The 22,857-nt window shown below is 46.9% G+C and overlaps 1 protein-coding gene across 1 annotated transcript in view; it reads right to left on the bottom strand.

Moving 5' to 3' along the window:
• Positions 1-22,857, bottom strand: part of GALNT2 (polypeptide N-acetylgalactosaminyltransferase 2) — a 181,586-nt gene that overhangs the window by 51,941 nt on the left and 106,788 nt on the right. The window contains exon 3 of the mRNA XM_069572589.1: positions 13,795-13,948. Coding sequence (XP_069428690.1) covers positions 13,795-13,948 — 154 coding nt within the window. The remainder of the gene's footprint in view (positions 1-13,794; positions 13,949-22,857) is intronic.

Below are 22,857 nucleotides of genomic sequence, written 5' to 3'. Positions count from 1 at the left end.
ATTATCTCTGAGACGGGGATTTCATTTCCTTTGGAGATACACCCAGGAGTGAAATTGCTGGGTGGCATGGTATCAATAGTTTCATTTTTTATTTTTGAGGAACCTCCACACATTTTCCACAGTGGCTACACCAATTTACTTTCCCACCAACAGTGCACAAGGGTTCCCTCCTCTCCACATCCTCACCAACACTTGTTATCTGTTACCTTTTTCGTGACAGTCAATCTAACAGGTGTGAAGTGATTATCTCACTGTGGTTTGACTGGCATTTCCCTGACGATTAATGATGCTGAGCACATTTTCACGTACCCGTTGGCCATTTTACCAACAGGAACATGAAACAGGTACATTTACCTTCTCGGAAAAATGTCTATTCCTATTCTGGTCCTTTGCTCACCTTTTGATAACATTCAATTATTATTTTCGCTATTTACATGAGTTCTTTATATACGCTGGATATTAGCTCCTTATCAAATATGATTTGCTCACATGGCCTCCTTCCCACTCTGCAGGCTGTCCTTTCACTTCACTGGCTGCCCTCTTGCTGTATTATCCACCCATTTATTACTGAACCCTTCATCTTGACCCCCACACATCTGATCCCCATATGTTTTCTCACTACTGCATTTAACATTGTCTTATTCCATAAACATGATCATTTATTTTACTCTCTTCTATTTTCACTCCCTTGAGCTAAGCTCTAAGAAGGCAAAAAGTTTTTTTAATCAGTTTTGTTCATTGCTCTTTCCCTGGTGACCTGTCACAAGGCACTCAAATCCTTACTGAATGAATGCAGAAATGCCCAGAGTCAAAATAAATCAACAATGAATAATACAAAAATTGGAATCTAAGTACAATATTCCTACTGCAATATTTTCTTCTTTTAATAGGCTTGAATTTTCACAGACATGATTTTTTCTCTTTCTTTCATCATTGTCAGATGGGGGAAATCATGGTTGATCCAATATGCTTAAGATGAATATTATTCCAAGTCTGCACTTTTAATTTTATAGATTGAAAGGGGATCTGGGTTCTCGCAGATTCCATCACGAGCACTTGACAGCCAGCGTGTGCGTGGACGGGTCAGTTCCAAGAGCAAGCAGGCAGGTGTTTGGGGGTGAGCGTGTGGGTACATCCACTGGCAACACTGCTGCTCTCACGCTCATCAGAAAAGTCAAAAGAATCCCTGAATCTGCAGCCTAAATGACTAACAAAGGTATAACACATTTTATAACATTGGGGTTATTTCCTGAAATATTCAAGACTTCCATTGAAAAGGATTTTTTTTTTCAATTGTTTCATGGTTCCATGGTGATGGTGAAGCAACTCATTTAAAAGTGTGGCTGAAACAGGATGGTTTTTGTTCAGACCCACCGATTCATCTCGTTTACAAAGCAACACTCTGCTGACTCCATTTTAATTGCCCTGATTTCTTCGGAAACAGGTGGGATTGCTGTTTCAAAGTGGTTTCTCCAACTGCTTTTGGTCAATAATGAAACACTCCAATGTCGTGCTGCAGTGAGAAGACCCAGTTGCCCCTCAGTGTCACATGTGGGAAGCTGAACATCTGCCCTCCATGCCACATCATGTCGGGAGCACTCAAAGCCAGCTTCACACACTCACACGCCACTAGGCACAGACAACAACAACATGATATCCTGAATTTGTACCGCTGTTTGCAGTTTATGAAATTCTTTCATAGACATCTGAGCCTAAGAAAAATGTGCATGATGGGCAGGGCAGGTGTTATGGTTTTATAGCTAAGAAATCCAGGGTTTAAAGAAATTATTTCAACCTTAGTCTGACAGTAAGTGGTACAGCCATTAACAGAAGCTACACCTCCCAATTTCAAGTCCACTCTATTTTTATGTACTCTCTTTTGGGACAGACATTGCTGCTTAAAATGAAATTTATGAACTGTGAACTTCCCACTGAATTTAGTTCCAAATAGAACACTCAGCTTTTTCTTGCTCTCAGTGATAGTAAAAAGTTGCTTGTTGTAGATCAACCTACCCACTGAAAGCAACTAGAAATTCTGGATGAAACACATCAAAAACACTGATTTGAAGGTACTGGAGATCGAAAAGGCATCTGGGTTCTCGATCTAGCCAGGTGCTGGAGGGCCAGGTTCTCAGATAGAAGAGGAGTCGTGGGAGTAAGTCCAGCACTCTCTGGTCCTCCTCCCCCAGGCAGGGTGGAGCCAAGAGGCTGAACGAGCCAGGAGGAGCGATGGTGCTGCCGGTGGCATGGGGCTGGGGGGCCAGACTGGGAGTCAAGTCAACAAGGAAGAGGGCCTCTGACACACAGCCCGGACTCCCAGGGAGAATCCCAGTGGGCTGCTGCCCGGGAGCACAGAGATCTGGGTGCTCACCAGCTCTCCCACAAAAGACCGACCTCCAGCTCTGTTTCAGCTCAACTCCAGACTCAAGGCAATCTGCCCTATTCTAAGTGCCTGCCAGAGAGCAAAACTAGATCCTCTTCAGAGGGAGAAAACATCAGCTACAGACTGTAAATATCTCCATACCTGTTCATACACAGCAAAACATAGTAACTGAAATTAAAATTAAATAGGTGGGTTTGAAAGCAGAATAGATTTCCAAAGCAGGGAAAAGAATTGGGGGGCTGGAAGGCAGGCCAATAGAATTATGTACAGACTGAAGCTCAAGGAATGAAAGAGAATAAAAAATACAGAAAATAGCATAAGAGGGACACAGGACATGCGGAAATATCTAACAAAGACGTAGTTAGGGCCCAGCGGGAGTGGGGAGGAGAATGTGGCAGAGAAACACTGGCGCAGCACAAAGCTGTGAGATTCAGGGGCGAGCAGAGACTCCAGCCACGTTCAGCACGGCGACAGTGCCAGGCGCAGTCTACCCAGACCGCTGAGGCCAAAGGTACACATCCTCAGGGCGGCTGGAGAACACAGTCAAGACCCCTCCAAAAAGCAGCAGGAAGACTAACAGCTGATACTCCACCAGGAAGAATGGAGGCAGAAGACAAGTAAATGGTGATGCAAAAGATCAGAAAGTAACTGTCAACCTGGGCATCTCTACTCAGTGAAAACACTCTTCAAAAATGAAAATGAAATAAAGATTTTTTCAGATAAAATGAAAGGACAGATTCCATTGCCAGCAAATTGGCACAGAAAGAAATATTCACAGAAGCTATGAGAACTGAGGAAACCGCACCAGGTGGGAAAATGAAAAAATAAAAAATGAGGGAAAATGGAAATATCAATATGCAGATAAATCTAAAGATATTTACTGTAAAAAAACAATATTAGATATCCAGTAGGGTTTGCACATAAATAAGGAATTAAACCAAATGACAATAATGCATCAAAGGGAGTACAGGGGAAGTGGTCTGTGCCTTGTCCAGGAGGAAATGAGAGCATTCATTTATATTAGATTCTAATTGCCAAGTTAATGGTGCGGGAAATAGTCCAAAGGAAGCATGAAAGGAGAGGAGAAGAAACACCACATGGGTGGGAAGAATAGAACCCACCAGAAGAACAGAACCAGACGGTGAGACGGTAGTGTTGTTTTGTTTTGTTTTTTAAGTTATAGTTTTGTCCAGATATACGCCCATGGGTGGGACTGCTGGATCATATGGCAACTGCATTTTAGTTTCTTGAGAAAATTCTGTACTATTTTCCATAGGGGCCACACAAACTTACATTCCCACCAACAGTGTAGGAGGGTTCCCTTTTCTCCACACCCTCTCCAGCATTTGTTATCTGTAGACTTTTTATGATGGCCAGTTAGGCCAGTGTGAGGTGGAACTTCATTGCAATTTTGATTTGCATTTCCCTAATAACTGCGTTTATCTTCACGCATCTGCTGGCCATCTGTGCGTCTTTTCTGGAGGCAGGGTCTATGCAGGTTTCTGCCCGTTTTTTGATCGGGCCCTTTGTTTTTTGTTGCTGAGCTGTGTGCACTGTTTGCCTATTTTGGAAATTAAGCCTGTGTCGGTCACCTTATCTGCAAGTATTTTTCTCCTGCTCTGGTTGTCTTTGTATTTATGGTTTCCTTTACTGTACAGAAGCTTCTAAGTTTGATTAGGTCTCATTTGTTTATTTTTGCTTTTGTTTCTATTGCCTTGGGAAACTGACCTAAGAAAACATTGGTACAATTTACGTCAGAGAATGTTCTCGCTGCGTCTTCATCTAGGAATGTTATGGTGTCATGTCTTAAGACATTTTGAGTTTCTTCTTGTGTATGGTGTGAGGGTGTGTTAAAACTTCATTGATTTACATGTGGCTGTCCAGCTTTCCCAATACTGCTTGCTGAAGAGACTGCATTTTCCCACTGCATAGTCTTACCTCCTCTTGCCAAAGATTGATTGACTACAGGTGTATGGCTTATTTCTGGGGTCTCTATTCTGTTCCACTGACCATGTTTGTTTCTGTGCCAATGCCACGTTGCTTTGATTCCTATGGCTTTATAGTTATGCCTGAAGTCTGGGAGGGTTCCTGCTTTGTTTTTTCTAGGATTGCTTTGGCAATTCTGGGTCTTTTATGGTTCCATACACATTTTAGAATTATTTGTTCTTGTTTTATGAAAAATGTCATAGGTAATTTGGTTTGGAGAACATTAAATCTGTAGATTGCTTTGTGTAGGAAAGTCATTTTATTAGTAACAATAATAATTCTTTCAATCAAAGAGCATGGGATACCTTCCCATTTCTTTGAATCAGCTTCCATTTCCTTTAATAATGTTTTGTAGTTCTCAGCATATGTCTTTTAGGTCAGGTTTATTGCTAGGTATTTTATTTTTTTGGATGTGATTTTAAAGGGGATTTTTTTTTTTAACATTTCCTTTCTGATAGAACACTGTTAATGTAAAGAAATGCAACTGACTTTTGTATGTTAGCCTTGTATCCTGCTACTTTGTTATATTTATCAGTTCCAGTAGTTTCTGTGTAGAGCCTTTAGGGTTTTCTATATATAGTACCATGTCATCTGAATACAATGACAATTTTACCTCTTCCCTTCCAATCTGGCTAGCTTTTATTTCTTTTTCTTGTCTGATTGCTGTGGCTAGGACTTGTTGCGTACTATGTTGATTAGAAGTGACGAGAGTGCGCATCCTAGTCTTGTTCCAGATTTCAGCAAGAAGGCTTTCTCAACATTTCCTAGGTGAATATTATACCGGCTGCGGCATGTCTGTCATAAATGGCTTCTATTATGTTGAGAAATGTTTCCTCAGGCGCAGAGTATTCTTTAATTGAGGTGCACGTAAGGCCTGAAATGATCCAAAAGGAAGACCATATAAAGGGCAAAAGAGAGTGGTCCTGGTGCTAAAAACTTGGAGTCGGTTTTATGAAAACACTAAAAATAAAAACAAACGAACAGAAAGCAAAGGGACAGGAGAGGAGCTATGGCATGGCTTTGGTCTGAATCTGGCACTCAAGGTGCAAGTCAGGCCACACGAGAAGTTGGGGGTAAGGGCGAAAGCAAAGCACCTGGCAGCTGGCCTCCTCCCACTGCCCAGCTGCTCAGCTTCTGCGCCTGCCCACCTCCCATGCTGGGGCAGGGGGATCACACTGACGGCACACAGGCAGTGGCCTCACCACCGCCAGTGTGCAAGAACATTTCAGGGGAACGGAAACAGTGTGTTCTGCAATTACGAGAACCCGAGGCTGGAAAAAGGGGACAAAAACCTTGGTTTTTCTCCATTTCTCAGGATTCTGTCAGTATGTGTCCAGCTAGGAACACGATGTCTCAAGCTACCAACACCCAGCTCTTCCTGCTTTTTGGGGTGCATTCAGCCCTCATGCGAAAGACTCACACCTGAAAACTGGCAGCAGAGAAGACAACTGTGCAGGGCAGATGGTGAGGCACCAAGTCTAGAAGACGGGACTGTGTGCAGGAACCTGGGCACCCAGAGCTCTATCCCTTCCCCTCACTGCCTACCCCTTGTCCACCATGTGTGACGTCAGGCAGGTGATCGTGCCCCACAGCAGTGGCCAGCTCTCCCACCTGCTGCATGGACTGGGATAAACCACACAACACAATAACTGTGACATCTAAGACTTGTGGGGGAAGGGCTCTAGACGGGGGGTGCCTGGACAGAGGTCTCAGGGACTTGCATATGATGTCACCTGGAGAAGGTGACATTTGCTGACTCAGACGAAGTAAGATGAGGCATGTAAAAGGCTGGGCACAGGCCAGGACGCCCTCACAATGCCCAACAATGTGTGTGGTTACTGTCGGACAGGCTTTTAAGTCTCACTGTCACACCATACTCAGCCCCGCCAGTCACAAATGCTGATGAGGCCACTGAAACCCAGAGCATGCAATGGGCCCAGCTCTGAGAAGCCAGCCCTATCCACCAGGACCCTGCCCACAGGAACCCACAGGGTCAGAGGGTGTCCACCGGGCCCCTGACTGACCTTTGAATGGAGAGCAGCTGGGGCAGCAGCTATGCCACAGGCCTGGTTGTGTATGCTTATAAAATGCCACTTTCATAAGAAAAATGTGATATGAAACAAAGCCTTGGGCCCCGGAAATGAGAGACTCTCCCATACCCACTGACAAGGAGCAGAAATGCCCTTCAGAGCTGGGCTTCCTCTTGTTTCTCCAGATCTCTTGCCTCCTAAAAATGAGACTGAATCTCACAATAACTGCCTTCAGAGCTTCATGCCAAGCTGCCGAGTTTACCCTGAGAACCCTTCCTTGGCTTCAGCAATGTTTACTCTTTCCAAGTAACAATGAGAAGTCTGGAGGGTGTCCCTCCCACAGCCCTTAATCCTGATTAGCCACTCTCCTAAGACAACTGACCTCAACTCTGACATGCCACCAGAGCAATGAACACAGCCCATCACTGTAGTGCTAGCCGCTGATTTAAAATTTCTTAAAAAAAAAAAAAAAAGCCTCTCAGGAGCTCTGATCTCTGTTTCAGTTCAGTTCAGTTCAGTTCAGTTCAGTTCAGTCGCTCAGTCATGTCCGACTCTTTGCGACCCCGTGAATCCCAGCACGCCAGGCCTCCCTGTCCATCACCAACTTCTGGAGTTCACTCAAACTTAAGTCCATCGAGTCAGTGATGCCATCCAGCCATCTCATCCTCTGTCGTCCCCTTCTCCTCCTGCCCTCAATCCCTCCCAGCATCAGAGTCTTTTCCAATGAGTCAACTCTTCGCATAAGGTGGCCAAAGTACTGGAGTTTCTGCTTTAGTATCATTCCTTCCAAAGAAATCCCAGGGCTGATCTCCTTCAGAATGGACTGGTTGGATCTCCTTGCAGTCCAAGCGACTCTCCAGAGTCTTCTCCAACACCACAGTTCAAAAGCATCAATTCTTCGGTGCTCAGCTTTCTTCACAGTCCAACTCTCACATCCATACATGATCACTGGAAAAACCATAACCTTGACTAGATGGACCTTTGTTCACAAAGTAATTTGGGCTGCATTAAAGCCAGACATTTTAAGAGTGGTCAAAACAGAGTTCTTTAAAAACAGAAAAACAAAGTCCTTTAGTGGTTCTTAAACAAAGCAAAAGCTTACAACTGTAATTTATAAATTGAGTCAACACACTTTGTCCTTGATGCAAAGGCTGCCAGAAAACCCATTAGGTGTGTGAAGTGGATGAAATTTGCTCCCAGAGAAGGACCCTCATGGGATCATGGTTGGGCTGCTCTAGTCTCAGGAGCAATACTTCAGTTTTAGATTTTAAAAAATGCCTTAAAACCCTTCATTTTTAATTTAATGATAAAAGGGAAAGGTGTCAACATAGAAGGAAGTCTCTAATGATTTAAACTTTTGAAACCTGAAGGAATCTGTTCCTTGACTAAGTGGTTTTCCCTTTTAAGAGACTGACTGCTGCTGCTGCTGCTGCTAAGTTGCTTCAGCCGTGTCCTACATAAATAAAAGGCACAGTATTAGCTGATGTGGGAGAGAAGAAAACAAGATAATGTTTCTCCCCAAAGGGTTTATTTGATTTCACTTATATAAACAATTTTAAAGTAAACCATCTAGAGCTCTCCCCAGCAGACATAATGATGTTCCATACACGTCCCAGGCTCCAGTCCACTTTTATACCTCACTTCCCCATCATATGCAGCTCTGGACAAACACCAGAAAAGAGAACACAACACAAAGCCTTTCTGAGCCAGATTCTGGAAAGGCTTTCGCAGGGACAACCGTCTCCTCACAACAGCTCTGTTCTAAAGAAGGTAGCAGAGCATCCCTGCTGGGGTCTTGGCACTGCGTGAGGTTTGAGCCCCTACGGCGCTTGGCCTGGACTCCGGTCAGCCTGGGTTTTCAATCTGCTCACAGTGTCAGATCATCCAGAGACGGTCCTGGGCCTCTCTCCTCCTTGTGCATGTTCACTGTCTGGGGAATGACACCCCAGCTCATGGTTTAAAATATCATCTGTGCACTCAACATTCCCAAACCGACATTCCCGCTAAGACCTTTCTCCTACACATTCCCAAACACTGACAGAACAAGTCTGTCTACCTTAGATGCTCAATGCACCTTGGACTTAACCTGTCTGAATTTCACCCTCTGACGTGTCCCCTAGACCTGTACCACTCACAGTTCTTCCATCTCATGAGGGGCTTCAGCCTGAGTCACCTCGTCCATCCATCTGTCCATCCATCAGCCCATCCTGTTGACTCTGCCTTCAGAATATGCCCAAATCTGACTGCCTCTCACCACCTCCAATGCTGCTTCCCACGATCTTTTGTCAAGAGAGGAAAAACAGCTTCCAAAAGTGAGGGGGGAAGAAACAAGTCATCTGAAAAGGCCTCTAAAAAACTCCCATTGGTTTAATTTGCTAAGTCTTCATAATTTATTTGAAATTTATTTGAAATTTAATTGAGGTAGAAAATCTTTATTTTCAACTGAGAAACTGAACTTTCAAGACTGGGATAGGCTACCACCTTTCTAATTTCTAAGTGAGTCTAAGAGTTCCAGTATGTTATATCCAGTATTTCACTCAGAGCAGGCTTTTCTACACTTCCTCCTTCATATAAATATTTTTTCTTGGCATAGTATTTGCTACACACTTAAAAAGGTAAATAAAACATAACCCAAAAGTATAGGCTTTTTGTTTGTTTGCAAGGTTCTGAACTTGATTTCTTGGCTCTACCCCAGAACACAGTGAATAAGGGGTGGGTTGTAAGTCATCACTTTCCAGTCCTCTGAGAACCTACCACACAAGAGACACCAGCAGTTCAGCAGCTCCTCCTTACTGCTTAAAAATCTCCCTTTCATCCACCTTTGTTCTTCTATGACTCTTCATATTAAATTTACTGGGTACTCACCATATGCCTGCCACTGAGCCAGGCAATTCACTCACTCATCAAATACTAAGTTTAACGGGTGCCATGAGATGTCTGAATAATAACCCCAGACACGGTCAAGTGGGCCTTAGGAAGCATCACTATGAATAAATCTAGTGGAGGTGATGGAATTCCAGTTGAGCTATTTCAAACCCTAAAAGATAATGCTGTTAAAGTGCTGCACTCAGTAAGCCAGCAAATTTGGAAAACTTGGCAGTGGCCACAGGACTGGGAAAGGTCAGTTTTCATTCCAATACCAATGAAGATGAATGCCAAAGAATATTCAAACTACTGCACAATTGCCTCATCTCATATGCTAGCAAAGTAATGCTCAAAATTCTCCAAGCCAGGCTTTAAAAGTACGTGAACTGTGAACTTCCAGATGTTCAAGCTGGTTTTAGAAAAGGCAGAGGAACCAGAGATCAAACTGCCAACATCTGTTGGATCATATAAAAAGCAAGAAAGTTCCAGAAAAACAGCTTCTTCTTTTTCTTAAAGAGATGGGAATACCACATCACCTGATATGCCTCCTTAGAAATCTGTGTGCAGGTCAAGAAGCAACAGTTAGAACAGGACATGAAACAATGGACTGGTTCCAAATAGGGAAAGGAATATGCCAAAGTTGTATATTGTCACCCTGCTTATTTAACTTATATGCAGAGTATATCATGTGAAATGCCAGGCTGGATGACGTACAAGCTGGAATCAAGATTAATGGGAGAAATACCAATAACCTCAGATACACTGATGACACCACCCTTATGGCAGAAAGCGAAGAACTAAATAGCCTCTTGATGAAAGTGAAAGAGGAGAGTGAAAAAGTTGGCTTAAAGCTCAACATTCAGAAACGAAGATCATGGCATCCAGTCCCATCACTTCATGGCAAATAGATGGGGAAACAATGGAAACTTTATTTTCTTGGGCTCCAAAATCACTGCAGATGGTGACTGCAGCCATGAAATTGCAAGATGCTTACTCCTTGGAAGAAAAGCTATGACCAACCTAGACAGCATTTTAAAAAGCAGAGACATTACTTTGCCAACAAAGGTCCATCTAGTCAAAGCTATGGTTTTTCAGGTAGTCATGTATGGATGTGAGAGTTGGACTATAAACAAAGCTGAGTGCCGAAGAACTGATGCTTTTGAACTGTGGTGTTGGAGAAGACTCTTGAGAGTCCCTTGGACTGCAAGGAGATCCAACCAGTCAATCCTAAAGGAAATCAGTCCTGAATATTCACTAGAAGGACTGATGCTGAAACTCCAATAGTTTGGCCACTTGATGTGATGAACTGACCCATTGGAAAAGATCCTGATGCTGGGAAAGATTGAGGGCAGGAGGAGAAAGGGACAACAGAGGATGAGATGGTTGGATGGCATCACTGACTCAATGGACATGAGTTTGAGCAAACTCCGGGAGTTGGTGATGGATAGGGAAGCCTGGCGTGCGCAGTTTATGAGGTCGCAAAGAGTCGGACATGACTGAGTGAACTGAATTAAACTGAATAGCCCACTACCTTAATGAGCACATTCAGAGCAACATATAGATAGGTGAGACACGTGGTTTGTAGGTGGTGATGCAGATCATGGAGAAGGATCAACCAGAGAAGTGCGTGGGGATGCTGCAGGGAGAGGCTGGGACCTCACTCCCAGGGCAGGAGCTCGAAGGAGGCGGGTCTGGAACAAAATCTTAGGGGAGGAGGAGCCAGCCTTTGGGAATATTTCCTTTAACCCTCACAGTAGCCAGATCATAATGTCATAATGTCACAGTATTTCATAAGTGACAAAGGACACAGGATTAGGAATTGGAGAAACAGGCTTTCAAACAAGGCCTCTATGACTCCCAAGCCTTTGTTCTTAACCTCTACCTGCACTCCTTTCAGATTTATCATAAGTAAAGACTGAATCCCACGGGCAACCATTTCCATCAGTCTACACAAAGGGAGATGCCGCAGAGCCAAATATATGGTATTTATACAGGAACATCAAATGCTTTAACAGCCCTCTATTAGATATGGGTTAGGGGTGGGATTCAAATCAGTAACTTAATCTCCTTAGCCTGGTATTCAATAATACTGGCTGTTCTAAAGCGGAGTCTTTGCAGACAGGACGTTGGCTCAATTCCAGGCATCAAATTGACTTTAGGGAGATTTTAATTTAGCCCAAATCCAACAAACGTGGCAGGCATCCCAGCTGCTCCTTTCGCACATGCAGATGAACACGACACAGTAGCTGGAGCTAAAATTAAGGCACCTAAAACATAGCCCACTGCAGGATGAATATTCAAACATCTGTTTGGACGAACTCATATTTCAAAAACTGAAAAATATATATATAGTTTTGTGAATATTTAAGGGACTTGGGGTGGAGACAGAACTCCAGTCTGCGCACTGTTGAGCATCAGAAAGAACACCATTTTCTCTTAGCTGTGAGGAAAGGTCACACAGGAAAACAGCTCTTAAACCAAAATGTAAAAGAAAACTCACACCATCTCACGGAGATGTCATTCTAAGTGGTGGATTCCAGTCACCAGGAACAATTTTTGAGCTAGATTCTGCTAGAACTTGAACCTCTCTCCCGAGTTTAGGCCAAATCCCAGACTGTCTCCTAAGTAAAAGCCATGCTAAGTCCTTCTGGCCTCAGCCACTGCTCCCAGCACAGGGCACGTTATAAACATTGCTCTCTCTACAGTGAGGACAACCTTCATATCCCGAGCCATGAGCTATGGCAGTGACTGGCACAGGACGGATCCAGAGGGCTCGGGGGGCCGGGGGGTGAGAGTAGCGGGGACGCAGGCCCCGCGAGACCCCCCAGACATGCAGGCGGCACCACGTGTGGCTGTGCACCAGCTTCGGGGCCTTGCACCCAGAGCCCACAGGTCCCTGAGTCCTAGCTCAGGAACTTATATTCTAGACAGGGTGCTTACCAGTTACCCATGCTGCCTCCAACCAGCAGCCCATCGAAGGGGCTTAGTAAAGCTGCCTTAAACATAAATTAATAGGTTATAACAAATACTAAGCAAAGACAATCTTCTAGGCCAAATTTAGAAAAATGATGAGATTCTTAGCATCATGTACAATATACATGTTTATATACTGATCATACGTTTCATACATTATCTCTCTCACACACACAAACACACACACAACTTCCTGAGTCTGAAAGAACTGTAACTGTGCACACTTGTGAGCTGCTCTGGGTATACAGAGTGGACTACAACCCCACCCCCGCGAAAGAGACCAGCTTGTAAGAGCAGGCAGAGTGCCTCTGTATGACTAACTGGTGCGCACACAGTTACAAAACTCCCCTGAAATCAGGAAAGAAGAGGAAAAGTGTTAACGTGTTCACGTGGAGCCTGGTGGCTCTTGTTTCTCTCCAGCTCACTGGCCCTTCAGTACTCAGAACTGGCAGCCAGAGGCACGGAACCCCAGGTGGCACTCTGCAGGCCCAGAGCTACCGGTCAGAGCCGGTCACTGGCCTCCTGCCTGGATGCCTGCAGTTCAAGACTCTCCTAGACGTCCACTGCCTCAAATGCACTGGTCTGGAGCAGACTGTCCAAGGGCACACTGCCTCACACCTCCTCCTGCCCCCGACCTCCTGTCCTCTCCACCAGGCAGAGCAGGAGAGGTTTTTCTGCTGGAACCCGAGGATCCAGGGACAGCGTCTGCATCACAGTGGATATGGCAGCCACGTACCTTTACATGATGGATGGACAACTCTAAAAGAAGCCTGGTGAGCAGGAAGGCCTAGCAGCATCCAGGGAACAACTCCCCTTCAAAAGCAGCTCCTTATTTTATAATAAAACCAGATTAACCATCTAAGGCCCCTAGTGTGAATAGCGTTCCAATGAGAGACGGTTGCCAGCAAGGCTCAAAGGCACAGAGTAGCTGTGAGGGTCATGTTATCACCTCTGCGGTCAGTGTGGCAAACGCACATTCGGGGATCTGGAGGCCTCCCATGCTGTGCCTGAGAAGCCCTCGGTCCCTGAGAACCAAGGGACGGATGCAGACCACAGCCTGTCCCCAAGCACTTGGAGTGGGGAGACAGCCCCAGGACCCTGCTCCGAGTTTATTCTCAATTTAACTTCAACCCTGAGGCGCTGTTTCGTTCTCTTTACTGGTCTCTAGAGCATTCCCAACTTTGAGCTTCCCAGTAAGCAAGACTCTTTTTTCCCAGTCACGTTGTGAACAACAGAAAATTGCTTTGTGAATGGATTTTAAACATGAGTGACCAGTGCACACGAGGGCAGTCACACTGGTGGCTCCCATGCCCTGACCAGCGGCCTGAACACGCCAGGGGGTCAGGAGGACTGGAACGTGACCTCAAGCAGCGCTTTCACTCCCTGCAGGTGAAGTTCACTGCAACATGCCTCAAACGTGTCCTAGTTTTCCGGCCCTGTGAAGACACGGCACACACTGTTTTGAAGTTAGCAGAAGAAACAAGCATCCCACTGGAAGTTACTCACTGTCAGAGAGGAAGTGGTCAAGGCGGTGCCCGGCCGTGGACTGACACTTACTGGTCATGCCTAGTGTCGGGAACTGCTCTGTCCATCCGCAGCTTATCGCTCTCGACTTGGTTGAACTTGTTGCGTGCATAGGGGTCCTGCCCGGAGCGGACCATTGTCCCGCCAACGTAAGCCTCCTGGTTAAAGTCCCGCCATCGCACTTTCCCTGCAAGGAGCAGAGCAGAGAGTGTGGGATGTGGGCATGAGCGACCAGAGAGCTTGGCACAGGGCCCGCGCATCAGCATGACTTCAAGGAGCGGTGCCAGGGCTGCAGCTGACGGCAATCTGAACCAACGGGCTACCCGAGAGTGGCTCGAACAAGCAGCAGTAACTGAACTGTTACAGTTTGCAATGTGAAAGTCAAAACCCAGATTTCAAGCATTTGTCCAGTGAACAGTTTCTATGCCCAAATATCCAGGAGAATGGCACCACTTACACTTCATACAAAAAGAAATACTATGCTTGTCCCACCTTCCCAGGGATTACGGTAACACCAAAAGCACCTCAGACATGGCGACAAAGTTTTTGAACAAATGAAAGTAAGGTATCTCATCACGTGACATCAGGTGTCCTCCAAACACCATCAAAAGAATGCCATGTCCCTTTCTCTATTGCAGAGTTGAGGAAACTGAGATGCAGTTATATGTGATTTGTTCCAGGTTGTAGAGTAAATTTCTATATAAAAGCCCATCCGCTTCCTGTTACAGCTGTCCTGCAAGGTCAAAAGCCCCATCTCATCTGAGCTGGTTGCCATGGAAATGATACTGGGGGGTCACAGAGGTCTGGCTTCTCAAATGGGAAAGCAATTCCAAAACTCATGAGATCCCAGACCGTGAGCAATTCTCAGTCTCTGATAAACACTGGGTTCCAGGAGCCAGCCCACCTGCCTGCATTCTCTTCAGCCTAAGATAAAATGTTTCCAGCACACGTTTTCCACGCTGGCAGCCCGAGAGGTACCTATGGATCCTCCACTCTCCACACTTCCGCCTTCACCCTGGGCTCCAGCGCTCCAGCCCCTCCCCCTCACCACATGCGCACACCCCTCCCCAGCTACACGAATCAGAAGCCCTGCCAAAATCTATCCCAGCAGCATTGACCCAGAATGCAAATAGGCTGGTTCCCATTAAACTAACTTGTTTAATGGCCTGAAAACTCTTCACTTCACAAGGAACTTGGAAGTACAGTGCCCCATCCCAAGCCAGAGAAAGGACCATCACCCATGAGATGCTGGCTCCAGTTCTGCTTCTTGCCTGGAGAACTAGGCTCAGCAGGAAGCGGCCTGGTTGGTGCGGGGTGGAAGGGGGTGTCCTGTGTATAGGGGTTGGGATCAAGGCCCCTGCTGAGTTCCTGGTCCTTCAATCCCCCTGTGCCATGAGACTCCTGAACCCTTTCTGCAATAAGGCAGCAGAGGGCTTTACGGATGACTCACGTGGATCAGCTCTGGGGCTGGGGGTGTCCCTGTCTTGGCCTCACGCCATCGCTGTGTACCAGATGTTGACTATGTGTTAGGGATCTCATTGGCTCCTGCAGGTACATCAACAAAAACAGAGCTGATGCCTGCCTGTGAAAGTCATGCTCTGGGAGACTGGTGGCGGGGTGGTGGGTACAGACAAGAAGATAATGACCATGTTAGTAACTGTAGCATTGAAACCTGAGCTAAGTACTAAGAGTGAGGACTGTAGTTCTATGGAGGCGTCTAACAGAGGAGCCTGGTCTAGAGGTGACGAGGGGCCAGGGGACACCCCCGGGGAAGGAGCACCTGAGCTGAGATCTGAGGGATCACAGAGCAGTGGAAGAGAAGCTGTCTCAAAATCCTACCGTTCTTTAGCCTCCAAAGATGGGATGACCCACTCAGACGCTCTCCTCAGTGAGCCCTGCCCTCTGACACGGCAGTCTTTACAGCACTCCTGGGGGCCCTGCCTGGCCTGGTGACAGCGAATTTCCCAAGGCACACACCATTTTACCGGACACAGGTGATAAATGACCTTTCTCTCATAAAAGCTTAGCAATATATTAGAGCACTGCAGGGACTTTCAAACGTATTTGACTATGCCACACAGCTCACATCATGGCCTGTAAACACATCATGTTACATCATGCTGTAAACACGCAGAGGTGAGATGAAGGTTTCCTTCCTTGCTACCTGTGAACACATACGTTCTATTGTTTCATGTGGGTGCGACTCACAAAACTGGCTCCACATTCTTGCTATTGTTGTTCAGTTGCTAAGTCATGCCTGACTCTTCACAACCCCACAGCATGCCAGGCTTCCCTGTCCTTCACTGTCTTCCAGAATTTGCTCAGATTCACGTCCACTGAGTCGGGGATGCTATCTAATCATCTTATCCTCTGCCACCCCCTTCTCCTTTTGCCTTCAATCTTTCCCAGCATCGGGGCCTTTCCCGATGAGTCAGTGGGTAAAGAATCCACTGCAATGCAGGAGACACACGAGATATGGGTTTGACCCCAGATCTGGGAAGATCCCCTGGAGAAGAGAATGGCAACCCACTCCAGTATTCTTGCCTGGAGAATCCCACAGCAGAGGAGCCTGGTGGGCTACAGTCCATGGGGCCGCAAAGCAACGAAGCACACAGGGCTCCACCCTCTAAGAATGTGGGCTACAGGACCAGCGGTTCCTGCATTACAGAGTTGCCAGGGCTGGAGCAGGAAAAGGCGCTGAAAGCAGTGTTCTCAGAGGGAACAAGCGCCCGGGTGCAAGCTCAGGCAGAAAGGCAAGAAGCAGGTGTGGAGGTAACCTGGGACTGGGCGGCTAAGGCAGAGGCTGGAGAGAGTCGGAACTACAGACACCGTGTCTGAATATACTGACAGAAAAAAACTACACTTATAAATCACCTTGTATTTTTATCACATTTTAAAATCTTAGAGCTTTAGAATAAGAGTTTCAAAAAAATTACATGAAAATTTAGTGAAATGGACCTGGCTAAGCAGAAGCAGTGGATGGAAAATACCCCACAGATACGAAACTTTTCACGAGAAAGCAGAAGACGCCAGCTTCATCACCGAGACACCAGGAAAACAGAACAGGCACTGAAACAGCAGGAGGGGGGAAAAGGACCCTCACCCTGAGAAGGGCTGTGGAAACTGCTCGCTTGTTACGCGGGGTCCAAAAGATCTCGATGAGGAGACTTCCAGCAGACAGACCTTCAAAGCTAAAGGAGGAATGGTGTGACCCCGAGCACTGACGCCTCTGGTCCCACACAAGGTGAGGCTTCCCGATGGTTCTGGCAGGTTTCCCCCACTCCCAGCCCTGCAGCGGCCCTCCAGCCCCCTTTTGTGGACACACGCAGCCACTCAAGTCCTCCCCACCCTTCAAGGCCAAGCTCGTCTCCTGGGTCCCTGGTACACCATTTCTCCCAGGGTGAGGAACAGGCTCCTGGGGGGCACGGACCAGCCCTCTACCTTGACCCCAGCCCAGGATGGCAGTGGGGAAGCGCCAAGCGAGACCTGAGTCACTCAGAAGAAGGCCTGGCCCCGCAGGCAGTCTCCCGCTGACCCCGGGCCTGAGGACTGCTCTCACACACGCTGGACACTGGCTTGAGACCTCCTCCCACTGGCTTGCAGGCATTTTCTAAATGGCGCCCTCTCAAGCCATTTTTCCATCCCCTCCACAAGGAGTCACAGAAGCCAGGCTCCAGGGGCAGCACCTCTGCCTCTGCCAACATTAATTACCAGACCCCACTCTGGTCAGCCTTGTTCCGAGGCCCTCCATGGTGACCTGCAAACTCTTACCGAACCACAGACCAGCCCCCACTGGCCGCACAGAGCCCAAGCCGAATATGCTCACACACGAGAAACTGTGATACTAGAAGGCTGCTGCTGCTGCTAAGTCACTTCAGTCGTGTCCGACTCTGTGCAACCCCATAGACGGCAGCGCACCAGGCTCCCCCGTTCCTGGGATTCTCCAGGCAAGAACACTGGAGTGGGTTGCCATTTCCTTCTCCAATGCATGAAAGTGAAAAGTGAAAGTGAAGTCATTCAGCTGTGTCCGACTCTTAGCAACCCCATGGACTGCAGCCCACCAGGCTCCTCTGTCCATGGGATTTTCCAGGCAAGAGTGCTGGAGAGGGGTGCCATTGCCTTCTCTGATACCAGAAGGCAGGGCTGTTCTAATTTATTTACTCCAGGCTGCCGGCTGCCTAGCTGCCTCCCAGGGTGGGCACCTCCTCCAGGAAGCCTCTCTGGTATCCTCAGCTGCAGTTCCTCCCCAGGGCCTTCCTCACTCACAGCTCCATCCTGAAAAGGGTTTTCTTACACACCTACTGTTAGAGGGCCTCACAGTTTTTACCACTCCTTCATCTAATAACTAACTCAAAACTGTGCCAAGGCACAGCTCAAGTCTGCCCACCTCTAACTGCTGTTCGCCCTGCTCTGCTGGCACGTTGCTGGCTCAGGGGTCCCCAGGAACCCTGTGCCCTGTCTTTATATGGTCTGGACTCGGAGACACACTCATTTAAAGCATTCAGTATCCTCCTAACAGCATCTTTGTACCTCTTTCCAGTCCGGACATCAAGGTCCAGATGGAGAAGGCAGGGATAAGTGGTCCTAAGGTGAGGACCTCCTGCCGCTCCTATCACTGGGCCACTCTGCCAGACACACCATCCACTGGCCGCCCTGTCCTTACCACACACTGGCCCCCTGGCCCGGCAATTCCTTCTCTTCTTCCTTTCTCATCTCTTACTTACTAGAAAAACCTGCCATTGACATTCTTCCTGTCACACCTGCTGTCCCTCACAAGGCTTTGCAGTTGATACGTCCTGGAATCCAGAGTTTCTTCTCTCTTCCCCTTATCCACCCATCAGGCCTTAAGTTACGTTGTCTTTCCAGAATCTGTTTCTTCTAGTTGAGTTTTGGGATTTACCCCCCTATCCATCTTATCTGGACTGGAGAACAGCATCTTTGGAGCAGAGGCTAGCTGGGGATCATAACACGTGTGGTCCACGGTGCCCGCATGGGATGCAGAGGTCGGGGTGTCCCAGGTCTGTGCCCTGTGGGGTCTGGGCAAGGCTGGCTCACACACGGTCCCAAGTGCCTCTCAGGACATCACTGTCATGGGAACGCACATTCTAGGCTCCAAATAACCAATCCTCAAATTATCGTTTAGAAAAGACGCTTTTATATTCAGGAAATTGCTTGCCTTTGGATAATGGTGTTCGATTAACTTTAAAATATTACTACACTTCCAAACACTGTCATTTTTTTTCTCAAAATTTTTATTTTTACTAAACCTCATATTTAAAGAAACAATGATGTAAATCTATGAAAATGAGCGCTCAAAGGATTACCACCACAAAACATTTGGCAACACCAAAACATACACGGTCTTCAGATGAGGGCCCCCTCGGCTGTGCCAGTCCTGTGGTTGATTGGGACCCTCTGACACACTCCCCAGGGCAGCCTCATCTTCTGCGTCAGCAGAAGCAAGAGGGGAGGTGACAGGCCCTGGCGGTGCAGCCCTGCCCGCCAGGGGCCAGGGGTGGCAGGAGACGTCTGGACTCTGCTCTGGCAACACAGCCACACAGCAAATCTTCACTCAATTCTCCTCGGGAAGGACAGCTTAAACAAACTGAAAGCCTGCCTGTGTGAAACAGCGAGCCTCTTCTGGGAAAGCAGCCAAGAAGGGAAATAGAATGAATTTTAAATCAAAGGACAAAGCTCTCCAATTTATTTTAACCTCTCAGTTGATCTCAGATTGAATGTAATTTTACTATGCTTAAAAGGAAAAAATTCCTCATATTCTTCCTCTAGAAGGTCATAATGTTGCGCCAAGAAAGAGAAGACCAGGGCAAGCCCAGAATTACAAACAAATGTGTCCATTTAAATGACAAAGACATGTAAATAATACTATTATTTGTCTTTATTATTTGTGTGACAGGCTTTTCCACCTATGAGACACTGTCTTCTGAATGAAATAAGGGATCCTACACAACTCATTTTTAAGGATGAAAAAATAGAAAATTCAGAGTGATTAAAAGCTAGTTAGAAGACAATATAAGAAAAAAAAATCAGATGCTGTAGGGTAAATACTCTAAATTTATTTACAATTCTTTGTACTGCCAAAATAACTAAAACCCACTGTGAAACACTATGATTTGCATTACAAGGTCTATACCTGGCTTGAAATCAAGGAATCTTCATATACATTTTTCTTTTCCAAACTGTAAACAGAAATCCCTCCTTCTCCCTCTATGAGTAATAGTGTCTAAACACAATAAATTTAGTTCATTGCATATGGACTGTGAAGAAGGCTGAGCGACAAATTGATGCTTTTGAACTGTGGTGTTGGAGAAGACTGTTGAGAGTCCTTTGGACTGCAAGGAGATCCAACCAGTCCATTCTGAAGGAGATCAGCCCTGGGATTTCTTTGGAAGGAATGATGCGAAAGCTGAAACTCCAGTACTTTGGCCACCTCATGCCAAGAGTTGACTCACTGGAAAAGACTCTGATGCTGGGAGGGATTGGGGGCAGGAGGAGAAGGGGACGACAGAGGATGAGATGGCTGGATGGCATCACTGACTCAATGGACATGAGTCTGAGTGAACTCCGGGAGTTGTTGATGGACAAGGAGGCCTGGCGTGCTGGGATTCATGGGGTCGCAAAGAGTCGGACACGAGTGAGTGGCTGAACTGAACTGGTATGGTTTTTCATCCTGAATATTAGTGAAAGTATCAAAGCAAACCTCCTACTCAGAATTAGGGCTGATACTTGAAAGACAGGAGGAGAGAAAGACGGGCTCTCCAGCCAGCACCCACAGGACAGCAGCTCCGCACAGACCCCGCCCAGCACACAAGAACCCTGCAGAGCACGTGCCGTCACTGAAGTTTGTTTGTCGTTTAGTTGCTCAGTCGTGTCCAGCTCTTTGCAATCCCACGAACTGGAGACGGCCAGGCTCCTCTGTCCATGGGGATTTCTAGGCAAGATTATAGGAGCAGGTTGCCATTCTCTCCTCCAGGGATCTTCTTAATCCAGGGACTGAACTCTGTCTCCTGCACCGCAGGCATACTCTTTACCCCTGAGCCACCAGGGATGTCACCAGTTTCCACTGTGCTAACAGGGCAGCTGAGATGTGGAAGTTAAACTATAAAACGGAACCACAACTCCCACTGTGGCTGACAACTCACTTGGAAGCGGGTGGAATTGTAACTAAGCACCACAAAGCACCCCCGCAGTGCAGGCCCCATTCCTTGCTTCCAGAGGGCACCAGCCTCCCCCGTCCCGTCCTGGCACACTGGAGTCTGACTGGAGGAGGTGGGGCCTCTCCTGAAGGCTGACGTCATGTGCTGAAGTCAGAAGGTACCAGGGATGTGCATGTGAAGAGCTCCTCGTTAAGCCCCCAACGTGCAGCCAGCCGGAGCTGCCAGCCTGCACTTCCGGCCACAACGACACTGCCTCCCTGCAACTTCCACTCCCTGGAGTCTCAAATAAAAAGGAAAAAAGTAGCCTCAGCCTCTTCTCTGTGGCCCCTTTTCAAATATTTGGGCATCATGATCCCACTTTGCCCTTCTCACCCCTTTGTAAAAACATCCATTTGAGTGCTCTTCATCAGATGCTGCTTCCAGCCTCCTCCCCATCTGAGCCATCATCATCTGGATCTACTTGAATTTATAAGCATCTCTGAACACCCTGTGCCCAGAACAGAGGGAAATATTTGAGGGGTGGGCGACAGCACAGAGGACACTGGGCACTGCTGGAACTGTTTGGGGTGTGACATTTCTACTAATACAGCTCAGAGTCATGTTGCTTTAAGAGCTCCACCCCTATTCTGGCTACTGACCTGACCTAAGTCCTTTGTTCTGCTTTCCTACTCATTGGAAGGGGGGGACAACAGAAGATTTGTTTTTAATGTTGGCTAGGGGGCAAGGTATAGGCACCCTCCAGAAAACAACTTGGCCATTAATATTTTAAAAAACACATGTGTTGCTACTGATCCTGCAATTTCACTTTAGGGAATTCATTTCAAGAAAATAATTAGGGACACACAGATTTATAAGACTTACATATAAAGATACTGGCTGGAAACCTTGTGTGTCCTATAATATAGGAAAAACTCAATAAGCTTATAGTAATGGATGCACATTGTCATTTAAAACACAGGAGTTATTTAAGGACATGAGAAGGTATTTATGACATATTACCTTAGTAAGAAATAGGCAAGAATAGTGTAGTACCGTATCTATAATAATCTGGATATAAGCAGATAGTAGGGGCTGCCTGTCACCGGTCCTGAGCTATTTCAGGAGGAAGGTGGAGGAGGGGGCCCCTCTCGGAGACCTGGCGAGAACCTCAAGGTGCTGTTGCTGGGAAAGAGGGTTATGTGTGGGTAGACTGCCCAGTTAATCCCCAAGATCTCGGGCAGTGTTATCCATCTAGTAGATGACTTGGAATGTGGCACAATGGGGATGTGTGGACAGAGGGGCCCAAAGGCCCAGGAGATAGTGTTGGACTCAGAGATCGGGGTGTCTGGGCTCAGGCCTCCGTGCTGGGCTTGGCGCACCTGAGAGCCTGCAGAGACAGCTGACTGCAGCCCCGGGGGTGAGTGCGTCCAGGTGTCCGCCCAGTGCGAGACTGGGGAACGTGCAGCGGGAGAGCCGCGGTCATTAAGAGGTGGCGGAATTATATGCGAACACAATGCTCTTATTTTTGCTTCTCTGAATTTCTTAAATTTTCTCTGAATTTCTTAAAATTTCTAAAAGCAAACATCATTGTTGTTTAGTTGCTAAGTCATGTCCAACTAACTCTGTGACCCCATGCTCCTGGCAGCCTGTCAGGCTCCTCTGTCCATGGAATTTTCCATACAAGAATATTGGAGTGGGGTGGCATTTCCATCTCCAGGGAATCTTCCTGACCCAGAGATCGAACTCGCATCTCCTGCATTACAGGCAGATTATTTACCATTGAGCCACTGAGGTTATTTGCTTTTAAAATGTTTCTCTAGGGATACTCAAAGCTACTTCCTTTCCTGATGAGGACACTGTGCAGACCCTGGGGCTTCAGGCCTGGGTCGCAGGAGGCACGTGGTGTTGGCTGCCCCCTGGCTGCTGCACATGCTACCAGAGG

Source organism: Ovis canadensis, chromosome 25 (assembly GCF_042477335.2).
Source record: "Ovis canadensis isolate MfBH-ARS-UI-01 breed Bighorn chromosome 25, ARS-UI_OviCan_v2, whole genome shotgun sequence".
NCBI classification, from domain to species: domain Eukaryota; kingdom Metazoa; phylum Chordata; class Mammalia; order Artiodactyla; family Bovidae; genus Ovis; species Ovis canadensis.
This window is presented reverse-complemented; position numbering and strand designations above follow the sequence as displayed.